Source organism: Chenopodium quinoa, unplaced genomic scaffold, assembly GCF_001683475.1.
Source record: "Chenopodium quinoa cultivar QQ74 unplaced genomic scaffold, ASM168347v1, whole genome shotgun sequence".
Classification (NCBI taxonomy): Eukaryota; Viridiplantae; Streptophyta; class Magnoliopsida; order Caryophyllales; family Amaranthaceae; genus Chenopodium; species Chenopodium quinoa.
Window position 1 is genome coordinate 237,146 of NW_018742987.1, and position 18,649 is coordinate 255,794.

General features: G+C 35.0%; 2 protein-coding genes across 2 annotated transcripts; both read left to right on the forward strand.

Annotated features, from left to right (window-relative positions):
* Positions 1-111: 111 nt before the first annotated feature.
* LOC110729525 lies at positions 112-4,457 on the forward strand. The gene is made up of 2 exons (XM_021909260.1): positions 112-465; positions 3,830-4,457. Exons 1-2 carry the CDS (start codon positions 254-256, stop codon positions 4,077-4,079), a joined length of 462 nt encoding a protein of 153 aa, XP_021764952.1. The 5' UTR covers positions 112-253; the 3' UTR covers positions 4,080-4,457.
* A 5,287-nt stretch (positions 4,458-9,744) lies between these two features.
* On the forward strand, positions 9,745-15,091 carry LOC110729524 (ABC transporter C family member 10-like). Its single transcript, XM_021909259.1, has 11 exons — positions 9,745-11,109; positions 11,399-11,719; positions 11,802-11,888; positions 11,961-12,545; positions 12,670-12,834; positions 13,130-13,424; positions 13,501-13,715; positions 13,786-14,091; positions 14,188-14,251; positions 14,460-14,699; positions 14,868-15,091. Exons 1-11 carry the CDS (start codon positions 9,781-9,783, stop codon positions 14,981-14,983), a joined length of 3,723 nt encoding a protein of 1,240 aa, XP_021764951.1. The 5' UTR covers positions 9,745-9,780; the 3' UTR covers positions 14,984-15,091.
* Positions 15,092-18,649: the final 3,558 nt, after the last annotated feature.

The following is an 18,649-nucleotide window of genomic DNA, read 5'->3' on the forward strand; positions in this document are numbered from 1 at the left end:
ATAATAATCAATAAATAATAAATAATAATAGTATATTTTTCTTAAATATTTTAATATGTATATTTGTATATACACATATGTATAATAATAAATAATCAAAGATCACTAATCCGTAGTTAAAAATCACTAATTAATAAGTTCAGTTCAGTTCAGTTCAGCTGAGTTCAGTCAATGAGAACATGCCTTGTCAATTCTGCTTTGGAACGCTAGGGGCATTGCTCGCCGGGGATTCAAAAGAAACTTCCGGCAATTAATGAAGGATCATGACCCGGAAATTGTGGTTCTTACCGAAACAAAAGTCAAAAAATCGGGAGTGGAGGAGATAATTGAGAACCTCCCCTTCAATTCCTTTGAGGTGGTTGATCCGGTGGGACTCTCGGGGGGTATTCTCATCCTGTGGAACAGCGGAGTCAATTCCATCACCACTGTCACCAAAGACCGCCGCTTCATTACGCGGTTGTTCAGGTGAACAATAAACCTCCTTTCTTTCTATCTTCAATTTATGCTAGTAATTGTTTTAAAGATAGACTTGAAATGTGGGATGATCTCAAAAAATTAGCGCCAAATATTTCTCTCCCATGGCTAGTTTGTGGGGACTTTAATGATATATGTTTTTCCCACGAAAAATGGGGTGGTAACCCACATCCTTTAAATCAAATGCAAGCTTATAAAGAAACTATGGCTGCTTGCAACCTGGTGGACTTAGGCTATATAGGCCATAAGTACACTTGGTTCAACAAGCGATTCGCCAATTTTCGAACGCCTCGACAGATTTTGGGCCAGCCCTTTGTGGATTCAGACCTTTCAAGAGGCGGTGGCCCAAAATTTGCCGAGAATGTCCTCGGATCAAAACCCACTCTTATTACACCTAGATAAACGGATCCAAATTACGGGTAAAAAACCTTTTCGTTTTGAACCAATGTGGATTTCGGACCCGGAGTTCGACCCGTTTATCTCATCTGAGTGGATTGCGATCCGAACCAGTTTACCTTCCAAGTTGGATGATCTAGCCAAGTCAATCTCTAGTTGGGCCTCCAGCCATTTTGGATCGGTTCAAAAAAAAAAAAATTTAAATTCGAGGATTGAAGGGGCCCAACAAGCCTTTCTGGCATATCCATCTAATAGGTTTCTCTTTGACTTGGAAAGATCATTGAACGAGGAGCTCCATCTCCTACATGAACAAGAGGAGATGTATTGGGCTGCTAGGGCCAGAACGGATTGGTTAATCAATGGTGACAGGAATACTCATTTCTTTCATCTATCATCCACAATCCGGAAAAAGAAAAACAAAATTGTTTCCTTAAAAAACAATGTTGGTGAGTGGCTATCTGAGCCCAATCAAATCCATGATCATATCCTAGCCCACTTCTCATCCCTTTTTCACTTCATAGCCTCTTAACTTGCCACCCCTTCACCCATCTTCAGAACAGATCAGTTGTGCTTCAAACCCCTCCCTCTCTGAACTCCGGGAAGTTGTCTTCTCAGTGGGTCCTCTAAAAGCTCCCGATGAAGATGGTTTCCATGCCTTGTTTTTCCAAAAATATTGGGAGGTGGTCAACTCTGAATGCTTCAATCTCATTCTCATCTCCTCTATTTTCCATTCTAAACAAATTCCCTCTTCCTTGAATAAAACAGTAATCTGTTTAATTCCCAAAATCCAAAACCCAACAAGAATTACAAGCTTCCGTCCAATTAGCCTTGTTAACTCTTGTTATAAATTTGTTTCTAAAATTCTGGTCAAGAGTATTAGACCCCATCTCAATTCTTTCATCTCTCCGAACCAAAACAGTTTCCTCCCGGGTCGTGGTACCGATGTAAACTTCATAATTGCATCGGAAATCATCCATTCCATGAGTAAAAAAAGAAGAGTAGGAAGGGTTTCTTTGCTCTAAAAATTGACCTCGAAAAGGCTTACGATAGACTCGAATGGCCTTTCATCCGCCATTGCCTTCACTTCTTTAAATTCTCCCTTGACTCTATTGATCTCATCATGAGTTGTGTTTCCTCTGTCTCCTCTTCCATCCTCATTAATGGCCACCTCTCAAAAAGCTTTACCCCTTCTCGAGGCCTTCGGCAGGGAGATCCCCTCTCCCCCTAATTATTTATCATTTGTATGGAGTACCTCTCTACAATGATAATAGAGAATGTGAGGGAAAAAATTGGACTCCTTTCCGATTTAGAGGAGGGAAAACTGCTATATCCCACCCTCTCTTCGCGGATGATACATCACCGCCACTTCTGATTTGGGGAAGTACCTTGGCTTTCCTCTTTCTTCGAAAAAACCATCCAAAAGATATCTACAGTTCCTCTTAGATAAGGTTGGAGCAAAGCTAGCCTCCTGGAAGAGTAAAACTCTTACTAAAGCAGGGAGGAGCATCCTAATTCAATCCACCTTTCAATCAATCCCTAGATATTTCATGCAATCTTTGTTCATTCCTAAATGCATATGCCAAAAACTTGATTCCATTTGCTCTAACTTTCTTTGGGGGAGTAGCCAAGAATCCAGGAAAATCACTTGGATTTCTTGGGAAAAAGTTTGTATGACCAAAGATCAGGGAGGGCTTGGGTTTGTAAAACATCGGGATCTCAATTTAATCTCCCTCACAAAATTTTGTTGGGGCTGTGTATAACAGCAGGGGTTGGGCTGCCAGCTAATTAGAGAAATTTACGTTGACAAGAGATCCCCTACCCCCTTCACTAAGGGATCTTACATTTGGCAGGGATTGGGTAAAGTTTGGCATATCTTCCAGAATAGCCTTGTGTGGGAGGTGGGGAATGGTGAATCAATTAATATTTAGGAGGACAGATGGCTAACTCACAAGTCCTTAAGAGAGTGTCTCATTGGACCAATCCACCAAAATGCTCTCTCCCTCAACTTCTCTGACATTCTCTCAGCTACCAAGTTGCAGCTTGAACTGCTTCTTTCGTTTAAAATCGATGAGTTCTTGTTTGGAGTCATCCATTCAACCGTTCTTTCTGATAAACCCGACACCCACTACTCTTCCTGGTCTTACAAGAATAAATTTGATTCCAGCAAGGCAAAGAAATTTCTGCTGACAAATCCTGCTAACCCTCCTTGCTTCAATTGGAATTTGATTTGGAACTCTCACACTCTCCCAAAAATAAAACAAGAAAAATCTCCACTCTAGATTGAGCCACATTTCTCCTCACTGTATCTTTTGTCCCACCCAAGAAGAATCTCGTGACCATATCTTCATTCATTGTACTAGAGCTGTAGAGTTCTGGAATCGTGTACCTTGCCCATCTCCTATCCCCTCCTCTACTAGCTGGGAAGATTGGCTATCTAAGAACCTCAGCATCGACATCATGTCTATGTGGGACATCCCTTGGAATGTCCTATTCTGTTTTGCTTTGTGGCACCTCTGGCTAAGGCGTAATGCTTGGTCTTTCTCCAAAATCAACATTTCTCTCCCATCATCAATCCACCAGTGTATTTGGCTGCTTCGGAGTATTACTTTTCTAAGTCAAACTCTGAAAGTCTAAAGCCCATGTCCGTTCGCTGGTCCTCTCCTCCCCCAAATTCTATTAAAATTAACTGTGATGCATCTTTCTTAGACCACAAAAAGGAAGCAGGTTGTGCTGTAGTGTGCAGAGACAGTTCTGGGCAGTGGGTCATTGGTCTGGTTTGGAGGGGATTCTTAGCCTTTAGTTATGATGCTGAACTTAAAGCTATTGAAATGGCTATGAATCTCATTCAAGAGAAGGGATGGACGAGCTCTATTTTATGCTCTGATGCTAAAAGGGCTATTGAGGAAGTAACTTCAGCTGATCCAATTCTTAATGCTCCTTCTTTAATCTCTAAGTGCAGGGCCCTACAAATGGAGCTCCATCTGGATATGCGCTTTGAACCAAGAGAATCAAATGCAGTTGTAGATATCTTAGCTAAGGATGCAAGATGCCACCTCCAGGACTTGAATCAGATTTGTATTTTGGATCATATGCCTGTAATTTGTGGCGAAGCTTTTGTAAGAGACTTATCTAATTGTACTGAACTTTCGGTTTCTACTGATGCTGGTGATGTACCAGCTGAAACTTCTTGTAATGTAACTTTTAATTAATCTATGCATCCTTTATCTTCAAAAAATGAGAACAGGCCCTAAGTCCATACCATTTGTTTTTGTATTTCTTGAATACAAAAGAAGAGATAGATAAATAATGGAGTAATAAAAAATTAAATATATTATAAAAAGTTTTTTTTAAGGGATAGTAGATGAGATTATAAGATAGGTCATCGTGCAGTGTAGACTCTCATATAATTGACAATGAAAACTCCGACATTCTTCCCTAAAACACTACTCCGTAAAATAAAATATACCTCTTTGAAACTCAACATAAAAATTACTAAAATGACATCAAATGATAATGAACCTTTTGTTAATTGTTTAATGTTTATATTCCTCTTGTTAGATTTATATAGTTCAAGAGCACAAATTACATTTATACCTCAAAAAAAAAAAAAAATAAATAAATAAATAAAAATAATAATAATAAATCAAGGCTTTGCCAACATTAATTGCTACTAGCTATAGTGTAAAAATTATTAAAAAATTATGGAGTATTACTTTAAAACTACGAATTTAACAAAAACACTTGAACCAAAATACGAAGTACTATGTAAATATTTTCAAACGACAACATAATAAAGCTACTACATTTATAGTTAAACATTTAGCCCTCAATATGTGTGGACATTCAAATTACAGAAGTTTTTTAATTCCTTCAAATTATAATCCAGATTTTCATGTAACAATGCTTTGAATTTTGCGGAGAGATGAGCAGATGGCATAAACGTAAAGGTTTCTTATTTTCTTTATTAATATGCTTTCTCCTTAAATTATGGTTTATAATAAATAAGACAGTTTGTGCACTAAAACATATGCAATTTATACTTTGAAAATTGAAAGAAAATGTGAGCGATGCTATATAGAGGCATATAGTTTGAACTTGAGTTTGGTCTAATTAAAAAAATTACAAAGTATTTCCTCCGTCTCATAATTACAGGCAAATATACTATGTGTGTCCTAAAATGTTCCTCCTATTACTAAAAATAACACCCAATTATTACTTACTTTTTACCTTTTCCATACGAATTACACACATACTTAAAAAATCATTACCTACTTTTTCACTTTTTCATACAAAATACACACATAACTAAAAAATCATTATTTACTTTTTAACTTTTCCATATAATATTCTCTACTCCCTCCGTCCCTAAATTACATTCCTCTTTGGAAATTTACAGGAGAATTAAGGAGGAAAGAATAAGACAAATAACAATAATTAGATAATGCAATGGGAAGTACAAAGATAAATTAGTTATTACTCATGCCATGTCATCAATCCTTTTCAAAAAAAAAAAGGATCAACCACATGCTCCTAATTAAAAATTTTTAACCAATCATATTCATTGTAATTTGGCACAAGGATTATGAGTGAGATTATGTAAGGATGAGTGAGAAAACATTAAATATAAAACAGAAAAAAGAGAGTTGATTTACTAAAAAAAACTTACCAAAAATAGAAAGGGAGAATGTAATTTTGGAATACCAAAAATAGAAAGGAGGAATGTAATTTAGGGACGGAGGGAGTACTTTTATCAACATTCTTCACTTTTTAGCTTTTCCATATAATATTCCTCTACTTTTTCATCCTCCTTAAAAACCGTACTTTTTAGAGCTATTTGCCTGTAATTATGGGACGAATGAAGTATATAGTACTCTGTAATGATTTAAAACATATTTATATGGAGTACTAAATTAAAAGTACTTTAATTGAATAATATGTTCACTTCAGCTTAATTTCAATTCAGTTCAGTTCACTTCAGCTCTTGATATCCTCAGTAATCATGTGTTAACCTACTTTGATAAATATGTTGTTATGTAATGTCACCATGTCAACTAGAGTTTTTTATTTTTTATTTTTTTTTATTTTTTTTTTTATTTTTTTTTTTTGGTGTTTAGAGAGCCACAAAGGCGGGTGATGAAAATCGATCCCCAGATCTCTTATACGTAATCGGGAGGGGAGCTCTAACCACTTGAGCTATCCCTCACTCTCTGTCAACTAGAGTATTTAAAATATAAACTCAAATATATAATGTTTAAATTTTTTTTAATAGGAATTTTAGAACTTTAAATGTGTACAATTGGAACTATGTGTTAAAAGGACCAACTCAATTAAAAGTTTAAGCTGATGGTTGAACTCCATGAATATGTTTTATACTCTATCATTACCCCTCACATAAAAGGCTCTTTGGGATTAAAATGTGGATGCAGCACAGACTCTCTCATACCCGGCGCGAATTAATTCCACTTTGAAAGAGGGGTAGATGAGATTCGAATCCGTGACCTTTGTGTCACGCTGGCTCTGATACCATGTTAAAGGACCAACTCTACTAAAAGCTTAAGCGGATGATTAAAGTTCATAAATATGTTTTATACTCTATCACTATGTATAAGTGAGTACTTGATTATCTTACCTCAAAGAAAAAAAATGTTGGCTGTCCAAAAAAAACATAACGAGGTAATAACTTGATAATGAAGTCATTAATTATGTACAAACTGTACTTGACACAGATTGTTTAACCAATCTCTGGTGCACAATTTATTAAAAATTAATTTTTTTTTTTTAAAAAAAAAAACTCTTGTGCAGAATTCAATGACAAGAAATCCTGGAGTATTAAATTAGGTGATTCTACTTGGGCATTTAAGGAACAAAATTAAATGTGATTAACAATTATGGGAGATGATTTGTCCATACTGATTACTTTGGTAATTATCATAATTATTTCCTTTTATTTATTTATTTTTATTACCTTATTTGTTTGCCATTCTCACTTCTCCTTTGTGACACATGGTACACACTACACATTATTTATTTATTAAATATTTAAAAAAATTCATGAGTTATATAAGCAGAGAGAAACAGAGAATAGAGAGTTAGAGACAAAGCTTAACACTGGCATTCGCCTCTCTCCCCAACAAAATTAAAAATATTTGCATGTAAGTTTTATTTTGTATATTTGGGTTTCAATTAATTTGCATGTCACATTTTGGGTAATTCAAGTTTAAGTTGATTTTATTTCAAAAAAAAAAAAAAAAAAATTACTAATGTATTGGTGGATTGATGATTATACTAACAAAAATGGAAAAAATATTCTCTTGCTGTTGTTCTCCTTCAAAACTTTAGGTGCTCTGCGTCGACAAATTCGAAAAAAAAGAAAAGAAAAGATAAAAGGTAGCGTTACTTTTATCATTTTTAAGTTTTAAATATATGTATATACTTTCTCTGTTTTTTTTATTATTTTTTTTATTACTCCGTAGTTATTTTTATTTTAATCTTTATTATTTTATGAGCATAACATTTCTTAAATTCAAAAGTACCAAAATAAGTGTAACATCACTACTTTTTTTTTGCCATTAATTCTAATTGAATTCACCACAAGACTACAAGAGTAGATAAGTAGAGAGGAAGATATAAAATGAGATTTGTGTTGCACAAAAGACTGCCATTATTAGACTTCAATTCTCATTATATTTTTTTGTGGGGTAACGGTGACAAATGTTAAACAATTGCAATCTTTATTTATTTACTCGTATTTTTTCTCTCTGAGGCAATTGCAATCTTAAATCATCATCCACTTTCCCTATTTTTTTCTTCCTATTATTATATTTTTGACTTTAGTGGTCAACGTCTAAAAACTTTGATTATAATAAAAATTAGGGAAAACTATTATTATATATAAAGATTAAAACTATATCATGTAGAATGTTGTTAAATTCATCTTAAAATGAATTTTTTCTATATAAAAAATATAGAGTACTCCGTATTTTTTTAGTTTGCTACTCCGTATATTTTAGATTGAACACATAAGTAGTCAAAATGTGCACGTTGAAGACTGCAAAAACTGCGAAGGTCAAAGTATAACAATAAAAAAAGAAAGAGAGAAAGTACTGCATAATCATGTTTTTCAATAAATGTACTCCGTATTACTTTGACCTTTTACATTATTATTTCATAAAATTATGACCATGTTTACTTAGGGTCTGTTCACATTTACTTAATTTCATTTCATTTCAGTTCAGTTCAGCTCCAATTAGTTCAGTTCACTTCAGCTCCTAATTTCCCTCTCTCATAAAATATTTATTTCAACTCAGTTTAGTTAAGTTTAGTTCAGCTCCAATCAGTTCGGTTTTGTTCACTTCAATTCCAATCAGTTCAGTTCATCTCATTCAGTTCAGCTAATTTCAGTAAATATGAACAGACCCTTACTTTTTTTGTTAAGATAAAATGAAAGGCGATGTAGATCATTATATATACATATTAATGGTAAAAATTAGTACAAATTCATGCAGGCCGTCTTAAATATTTTGAGAGCCCTATTCTAAATCTCCTAACTTTTGAAATTAGGCCTTACCAAAACAAGAGCAATTTTATTATATAAATATTCAACATTACCATACTTAAATTACAATATACAAAGGTCAACAAAAACTCAAACTCATCCAATTGACAATCGCTTAAATTTCAAATAATTAAATGTCGTTGCCATATTTCAATTCAATAACTCACAATTGCAAAATATCTGGATTTCTACCTTCAAATTTGCAATAATTAGCACTTACAAAATCTGAAATTAACAGTAAATATAGTAATCTACCTTTGAAAGCATACAAATTACTAATTTCATTGCTTGTGAAAATATTGCACAAATTTGCAGATTGTAATTCATAGCAAGAAAGATACTTTATGAATCTTATCGTTTTACTCTTCGACTTAAATTTGTCAATTGGAGTACTGATTTCATTGTGTTTGAAAAAAATTGCATAATTGTTGTGATTTAGAGAGAGGAAGGTAAGAGTGATTTAATTGAAAACTTGAAAATTTTGAGTAAATCAAGAAAATAAATGACTGAGGAGGATGAATGGTTTTACCATTTATGGGAAATGCAAAGACCATGAAGGCATGAACTAATTGCATAGTACATTAATCTAGAAAGGCCCTGAATTCATGCATCCATTAAGAAACGAACGAAGTATTATAGAATGGATAATGGTATATATAGCCCTTAGGCTTATGTATAAGCATTAAATATATTTTCCAAAATGGAATTAAGTTGGAAATTTATGACAAAATCACGCGCAAATTGGTGAAATTAATTTTAATTTTTCCAAAATGTGAAAAATGTAAATCCAACGCAATTGATTTTTTCATACATCTTCCATTCTTTTTTTTTTGTTTAATTACTTTCAACACTTTAACTTGCTTGTTATTTGTACACTATACTTTGATAAGTTTGATAATTTTCTAGTAAAGGATAAATATTGTTAAATAATATCAATATTTTGTCATTTTTAATACAGGTAACTAAAGATTTTTCTGGTTAAAACAATGATTATCAAACGTGAAATGAGATGTATAACTTATTTTAAAAAAAGGAAAAATATTGTTCATATTTTAAATGTCAATAAAAGTAATACAGTAGGGTTATAGTAGAAAAAATGATGAATAATGAACAATATAATAAAAGTCCAAGTGTAGTAACTAACGCAAAATAAGAGTAAATTTTATGTGATAATCTGGTACTTATGTAGTTTTGCATTGGTACAGTGAAAGAGCTGAAGAATGATAGGGGATTTGTGGACAATGTTTTGTTGGCAATCTGACTGTGGAAAAAATTCTGAGGATAAAGGGAGCATTAGTGAAAAGGGGGCACCCGCTAGAGTTACACCATTTGCCAAAGCTGGGTTCTTTAATAAGATGTTATTTTGTTGGCTAAACCCTTTGATGAAATCGGGTACGAAAAAGACTATGGAGGAAGAAGACATGCCCAAATTACGGGACATAGACAAAGCAAGATATTGTTACTCACAGTTTGTTGATCAGTTGATTAAGAAAAAAGAGTCCGACTTGTTATCAGAATCCTCGATCTTGTGGACAATTGTTGAATGCCACTGGAAAGAGATTCTAGTTACTGGAGTATTTGCTCTTTTGAAGATACTTGCAATGTCAGCTGGACCTCTATTAATGAATTCCTTCATTGAGATTGGTGAGGGTAAAGAAGCTTTTAAATATGAAAGATATGTTCTGGCAGCTTCACTTTTCCTATCGAAGATATTGGAATCTTTTACACAGAGGCAATGGTTCTTTCGAAGCAGATTGATTGGTCTTCAAGTGAGGTCCATGCTAACTGCAGCAATTTATAAGAAGCATCTACGACTCTCAAATGTAGCTAAGAAGAATCACTCTGGTGGTGAGATAATGAATCACGTAACCGTGGATGCTTATAGGATTGGGGAGTTCCCTTTTTGGTTTCATCAGACTTGGACTACAAGCCTCCAGCTTTGTCTTGCATTACTTATTTTGATCCATTCAGTTAAGCTCGCAACTGTGGCTTCCTTAGTACTAGTTGTATTAACTATGATATGCAACGCGCCTATTGCAAAGTTACAACATAAGTACCAAAGCAAGTTGATGGTAGCTCAAGATAGGAGGTTGAAGGCGTACTCAGAGGCTTTAGTGAACATGAAGGTTCTTAAGTTATATGCTTGGGAGAATCACTTTAAGAAAGCAATCGAGTCCTTAAGAAAAGAGGAGTCCAAACGCTTATCATCTGTGCAATTGCAAAAGGCATACAACTACTTGCTTTTTTGGATGTCTCCTGTTTTGGTCTCTGTTGCTACATTTTGGGCATGTTATTTACTCCATATCCCTCTACATGCCAACAATGTATTCACATTTCTTGCAACATTGCGTCTAGTGCAAGAGCCAATAAGAGTTATCCCTGATGTCATTGCTGTAATAATAGATGCAAAAGTTGGATTTGCAAGAATTGTGAAGTTTCTTGCAGCGCCAGAGCTCCAAACAGAAAATGTCAGAAAAATGAGCGATATGGCCACTATAAATCATGCCATTATGATAAGATCAGCAAATCTTTCGTGGGAAATGGATACATCAAAGCCAACATTGAGAAACATAGATCTTGATATTCATCCTGGTAAAAAAATAGCTATATGTGGAGAAGTTGGCTCAGGAAAATCAACATTACTCGCAGCAATTCTCGGAGAAGTAGCATGCATGGATGGAACAGTAAGCTTCTTATGCAACTTTCATACTTCTTATTTTTGTCATTTTCGTAAATAAACCAACAACTATTCAACTGTGGAGCCCACAATAATGAAAAAGTTGTTGACTTATTCACGAAAATGCTCATATGAGAAACAAATTTCGTTTCTCACTATGAGAAACAGGGAATTTCCCACCAAGCTGCATATAGACCTCTAGACAAATAAATATTGATGAGTTAGCTTAATAGAATTAGACTACTATATAAAGAGCTATATAATTGTTACATTTCAAACCTATTTTACTCTTATAGGTAGAGGTTTTTGGGAGTATTGCTTATGTTTCCCAGACAGCTTGGATTCAATCAGGGACAATACGGGAAAATATTCTGTTTGGATCAGCCATGGATGACCTCAGATATAGAGATACTCTACATAGGTGTTCATTGGTTAAGGACCTTGAGCTTCTTCCTTATGGTGATATGACTGAAATTGGAGAAAGAGGAGTTAATCTAAGTGGTGGACAGAAGCAACGGATTCAACTTGCTCGAGCATTATACAAAAATGCAGACATTTACCTTTTGGACGATCCATTCAGTGCTGTTGATGCAAAAACTGCAACTAGCCTCTTTAATGTATAGTATTTCTCACACCTCAAGTTCTCAAACATGGATAACCTTTTCAACTTAACTAACATGACTCTTTATGTTGTGACAGGAATATGTTATGGAAGCTCTTTCCGAAAAGACTGTCTTGCTTGTGACTCACCAAGTTGATTTTCTTCCAGCATTTCATTGGTGTTTGGTGAGTTTGTCTTTAATTTTGTATGAATAAATAACTTGTAATCATCAATGAAACGACATCTTTTTTTTGCAGTTGATGTCAGATGGAGAAATCCATCAGTCAGGCTCTTATCATAGTTTATTAGCTTCAAGTAAGGAGTTTTCAGATCTTGTAAATGCACACAAAGAGACTGCCAATACAAAGACAACGGGTGAAGCTAGCAAATCTAATAGACAAATTGTTTCGAATACAGAAATTCAGATAGCCAATGTGGAGAATGAAAATCAAGCGAATAAGGACCAGTTGATTAAACAAGAAGAAAGAGAAGTAGGAGACACTGGCCTTAAGCCATATTTGATATACTTGAAGCAGAATATAGGATACTGGTATATCTCTATCGTTTTCTTCGCTTATGTAGCCTTTTTAGCAGGCCAGATATTACAGAACCTTTGGATGGCCAAAGGCATTGATAATCCTCAACTCAGCAAATCAAAACTTATTTTGGTATACTTCATCATTGGACTCGCCTCGACAATCTGTTTATTCTTTCGATCTCTTGCAATGGTTAGATTAGGGATGGATTCATCAAGATTCTTGTTTTCTAAATTACTAAACTCCTTATTTCGTGCTCCAATGTCATTTTATGACTCTACACCTCTTGGAAGGATACTGAGTCGGGTAAGTATAAATTAAATAAAGTTGTGATATGCTTCACAAATATATATATTTCATGCAATTCAAGTAGACTAGACTTATTCCACAATAACATTTCCCCACTTGATGTTTTAATTAAAATCTACAGGTCTCTTCTGATTTAAGCATTATCGATCTTGATCTCCCTTTCAGCTTCCATTCAACCCTTGGAGCTACTACAACAGCATATGCTAATTTGGGAGTGTTGGCTGTCATGATCTGGCAGGTCTTATTTGTAACCATACCAGTGATTTACATGATGATACGAATACAAGTAAGTTTTCAAAATGACCTTCCACAATGCAGTGCTATGGGCTTATGTGATGAATGAATTTTCTAAAAAAAATAATCATGTATCAAACAAGGAAATTTTGTCTAGAACTACCTTAAAGATAGAGTCATTTATGAATAACTACCCATTTTTTTTAAGGGTTGTTTAAAAAAACGGATAGTTGTTCACAAATGACCCTAGTTCTAGACAAAATTTCCATCAAACAATTGCATTTCTTTAATTTCTTGAGGTTATTGTTAGGTTTAGCACCTAATTACTAATTGAAAATCATGCACAGAGGTACTACTTTGCAACCGCAAAAGAGCTGATGAGACTCAATGGTACAACCAAGTCTATGGTTGCAAACCATTTAGCCGAATCATTAGCAGGAGCCATGACAATAAGAGCTTTTCAAGAGGAAGAACGTTTTTTTGAAAAAAGTCTTGATCTTATCGACTTAAATGCAAGCCCATTCTTCCACAACTTTGCAGCCACTGAATGGCTTATTCAGAGGATTGAGATCCTTAGTGCCACTGTTCTTGCAACTGCAGCACTATGCATGGTTTTGCTTCCACCTGGAACATTTTCCCCAGGTAAAACATTCTCTATCTCTCTTTGGTTTCTCTATTTACAAATATTTCGTTTATAATAGAACCGATAATATTGCAGGCTTTATTGGAATGGCGTTATCATATGGTCTAGGGTTAAATTTGGGTATGGTTGTCTCAATTCAAAATCAATGCATAATAGCCAACCAAATCATTTCAGTGGAAAGGATTCATCAATACACAGATATACCAAGTGAAGCTCTAGAAGTCATCAATGATAGTCGCCCTCCCCGAAATTGGCCATCCCTTGGAAAAGTAGTGGTCCACAATTTACAGGTGAACTTTTCAATATCTTATCAACATGTATTCTAGAAAGATATGCTTAACATTTTTATGTATGAAGCAGATAAGATATAGAACAGACACACCACTGGTCCTTAAGGGAATTAGTTGCATAATCGAAGGCGGAGACAAAATTGGTGTTGTGGGTAGGACAGGGAGTGGAAAGACTACCCTGATAGGGGCATTATTTCGCCTGGTAGAGCCAGTAGAAGGGAAGATTATCGTCGATGGATTGGATATAAGTTCGATAGGACTTCATGATTTAAGGTCACGTTTCGGGATTATCCCTCAAGATCCCACACTATTCAATGGCAGTGTACGATTCAACTTAGATCCATTGTGTCAGCATACTGATGAAGAAATCTGGGAGGTATAATTTCCCTTTCTTTCTTATGTAACAATATCTAGAATACATACATTTTATGTAATGCATGGCAATTTTTGAACTTTTTTTTTCTTGCAAAAGGTGCTAGGGAAATGTCAACTCAAAGAAGTTGTGCAAAAGAAGGAGCAAGGTTTAGATTCCTTTGGTATGAATTTCTCCTTCAATTATTCGTTTTTTTTAATAACAGCTTTATTTAACTTCATTCAACTGTAGAGCCCACAATAATGAAAAAGATCAGATATTGATTTATTCACAAAAATGCCCCCACGAGAACATCACGAGAAACAGGGAATTTCCCATAACAAATGTATTTTGAGTTTTTGACATATTATTATTGTACTTTCTCATATTAGTTCTGGAGGATGGATCAAATTGGAGCATTGGACAACAACAACTATTCGGTCTAGGCCGCGCTTTATTGAGAAAAAGCAGGATACTAGTGCTGGATGAAGCAACTGCATCAATTGATAATGCAACTGATATGATTCTGCAAAAAACAATACGAACAGAGTTTGCTGATTGCACAGTAATTACAGTAGCCCATAGGATACCAACCGTGATGGATTGCACCAAGGTTCTTACCATTAGTGAAGGTGTGTTTTCTTTGATATTCCTATACCATATATAATGCACCTCAAGCAACATAACAGTTGCAAAATTCAAAAGCAAATTCTAAAACAAAATTATAGCAGGCGAGATTATTGATTGAGTTAAGTCCTAAATTATTTGGTAGGATAGAATGTAATGAAATGTTGTTGCAGGAAATTTAGCTGAATATGACGACCCGATTAAGTTAATGGAGAAGGAAGATTCATTATTTGGCCAACTTGTGAAGGAATACTGGTCTCATTTGCATTCAGCAGATCAGTCACATTGATTAAAAGGCGGTGTAGCAACAAACGATAAATGTACTAGTTTCATTTGGAAGATGTGTTGTTGTGCCCGAATGTGCAAGTTACAATATTTGATACTTTTGGCTGTTCAAGTACCTTTCATCCTCTCTACTGTGCTCAACTGAATAATTGAAGCTTATGATTTTAATTTCCTTCAGTAATCGATGAATTTGTATTCAATATATATGTATATTTTCGTCTAAGAATAAAATTAACTTGAAGTGAATTTAAATATTTCGGACAATAGTATGCTCTACACAAAAGTCTAAGAACCAAAAGAGGGTATTGTAAGCTCACTGGTGTGGTTATGAGAGATTGTATTAGTAGTGAAAATAAGATAAGACAACATTCTTTACTTGGATTGTCCAAATTGACATAAACATATATCCTAAAGACACTAAATTGGCGAGAAAGGCGATAACAAAACGTGCGAAATCCAACTTATGCAATACTTTTTTTTTTTTTTTTTTTTTTTTTTTTTTTTTTTTTTTTTTTTGGGTTTTTCTATATAGTAATCCTGTTTTTTTTTTTTTCACTTTTCTACGTTGTGCCCTAACATATATCACTTTCTACACTGTAACCCCAACATATTTTTTGTTTCCATACGGTAACCTTAATGTTATCCTGCTGTTAAAAAATTCCGTTAGTAGGGCCCACTCTCCATTATTATTTTTTTTATCGATTTGCGCGTTGAAAAATACTCCGTCAAAGGTTTCGGGGGCTATTTTGGTCCGCCCTTAAGGAACCAAATTGAGCTCAGATTTGGCAAAAAAATAACGTAAATGCCTCGTTTTGCTTATTAAGAAATGTCTCGATTTACGTGTTCACATTTTAACACACAAAACGAGGCATTTACGTTATTTTTTTGCCAAATCTGGGCTCAATTTGGATCCTAAGGAACAAAATAGCCCTTTAAACCTTTGACGGAGTATTTTTCAACGCGCAAATCGATAAAAAAATATTAATAATGGAGAGTGGGCCCCACTAAATGAACTTTTTAACGGCAAGATAACAACAGGGTTATCGTGTGGAAACAAAAAATATATTGGGGTTACAGTATAGAAAGTGATATATGTTGGGGCACAACGTAGAAAAGTGAAAAAAACAAGGTTACTATATAGAAAAACCCTTTTTTTTAAATTGCTTAAAGTAATACATCATGTAGAGCTGTCAAAAGTTGACCCGACCCAAATACCGACTCAAACTCGATTATTAACTGACCATCTGAACCCGAAAAAATGGTGACCCAAACCCGACCTAACCCGGCCTGAAACCAACCCTAGACCCGAGTTGACCCGAGTATGTGGGACCCGAACCCGAACATGAACTGATCTGGAGATGACCCGACCCGAATGTAACCCGTAAATTATTGATCTGAACCTAACCCGACTTGAACTGAAATTGACCCAAAATCGCTTTAACCCTTCAAAACCCGAATTTTGACCCGACTTGCTACTAACCAGACATGAATTCAACCTGACTCGTTCCTAACCCGAACCGAATTTAACCCAACCTGTTACAAACCCGACCAAAAATCAACCAGACTTGTTATTGACCCGACCAAAAATTAACTCGACTTGTTATTGACCTGACCCAAATTCAACCCGACTTGTTATTGACCCGACCTGAATTTTACCAGACCTATAACTAACCCGACCCAAAAATTCAACCCGCTCTGTTACTAACCCAACTCGAAATCAATACGAATTGTTATTGACCCGACCTAAATTCAACCCAAATTGTTCCTTACCCGATTTCAAATCACCAAATACAATTTAGATCACCATATTATTGTTGATCAAAGCATTTTGTCTTGGGAAACCAAGTCGGTCCAGGCCACCAAAAGAAAGGAGCATCATCCTCAAATTTAAAAGTTAAATATAGTATATATTTATTGTATGGTGAAAGGAGATAATTATCTTCCTAAATTATAAACTATAGTTCCCTAGTATATATTGCCATATATATTATAGTCAAAGGAAATAATTAGCTTGATAAAAATGATAATTATTTATTTATATTTAGTTGAACCTGAATATGACCTGACTTGGAAATGATCAGACCTGATTATAACCTACAAATTATTGACTTGAACATAACCCGACTTGAATCCGAGAATGACCCGACTTGGAAATGACCCAACCTGATTCTAACCCGCAAATTATTGACTTGAACCAAACCCGTCTTGAACTCGAGAATGACCAGACTTGAAAATGACCTGACCTAATTATAATCTGTAAATTATTGACTTGAACCGAACCCGACTAAAACCCGAGAATGACCCGAATTGATTCTAACCGCAAATTATTGACTTGAATCGAACCCGACTCGAACATGAGAATTACCCTAGCCCATTTTAACCCGAATTAAACCCGACCTATTGTTCACCCAACATGAATGTAACCCGACCTAATATTAACCCGACCCAAACCCGATAATAAGTATGACCCGACGTGACCCGACACAAGCATGACCCAACCCAAACCTGACCCACATAGGTTATGAAATTAATTTGAATTGACCCGACCCGAATTGACCTAACCCACTCTTACCGACCCAAACCCGATCGACCTATTTACCCGAATTGACATCTCTACACGAAACCTCAAAAATTTCTCAAACAGTATGGATATTAGCCTTCAATTTTGGAATTTTTTTTGACTTTTTTTTCACCCGTAAATAAAAATTGCCGAAATATTTACATGATCACTAGTACCTTCAGAGAGTCCTATTGGCTGGGTGGAACCATCCAATTTGCCTTTAAAAGATCAATTTACCGGTTTACAACTTGCACCGATTTTATTAACTCAAACTTACCACGAACATTTATGAAAACATATAATGATCATATATGGATCCAAACGACATTATACGACCCCGAGATGTATCCCCTAAAATATTAATATTTTTCTACACAGGGCCCCGAAACCTTCAAAATTTCTCAAAAAACATGGATATTAGCCTTCAATTTTGAAATTTTTTTATTTTTTTTTCGCCCAGAAATAAAAATTATTGAAATGTTTACCATGGTCCCTAATACCCTCCGGGAGTCTAATTGGGTGGGTGGAATCATCCAATTTGCCTTTAAATGACCAACTTACCGGTTTATAACTTGCACCGATTTCATTAATTCAAGCCTACCACGAACATTTATGACAACAAATAATGATCATATATGGTTCCAAACAACATTATATTATATGACCCCGAGATGTATCCCTTAGAATTTCAAAACTTTTCGACACCGGGCCCCGAAACCTCCAAAATTTCTCTAAAATCGTGGATATTAACCTTCAATTTTGGAATTTTTTGACTTTTTTTTCGCCCGGAAATAAAAATTGCCGAAATGTTTACAATGGACCCTAATACCCTCCGAGAGTCCAATTGGGTGTTTGGAACCATTTAAATTGCTTTTAAACGGCCAATTTACCGGTTTACAACTTGCACCAATTTACTGGTTTACAACGGCCACTTTACAAAACTTGCATTGAACCCGACTTGAGATGAAATTGACCCAAACCCGTTTTAACCCGTCAAAACCCGAATTTAACCCGACTTGTTACTAACCTGACCTGAATTTAACCCGACCTGTTTCTAACCCGACCCGAATTTAACCTAACCTGTTACAAACCTGACCTGTTATTGACTTG

What these genes read in the sequence shown, in the direction of transcription:
- LOC110729525 (XM_021909260.1), top strand. Translation starts at nt 254, where the DNA reads ATGAAGGATCATGACCCGGAAATTGTGGTTCTTACCGAAACAAAAGTC. An exon ending in TTCATTACGCGGTTGTTCAG is followed by an intron (nt 466 to 3,829) that starts GTGAACAATAAA and finishes CTCTAAGTGCAG; the next exon opens with GGCCCTACAAATGGAGCTCC.
- LOC110729524 (XM_021909259.1), top strand. Translation starts at nt 9,781, where the DNA reads ATGTTATTTTGTTGGCTAAACCCTTTGATGAAATCGGGTACGAAAAAG. An exon ending in CTGCAACTAGCCTCTTTAAT is followed by an intron (nt 11,720 to 11,801) that starts GTATAGTATTTC and finishes ATGTTGTGACAG; the next exon opens with GAATATGTTATGGAAGCTCT. An exon ending in CAGCATTTCATTGGTGTTTG is followed by an intron (nt 11,889 to 11,960) that starts GTGAGTTTGTCT and finishes TTTTTTTTGCAG; the next exon opens with TTGATGTCAGATGGAGAAAT.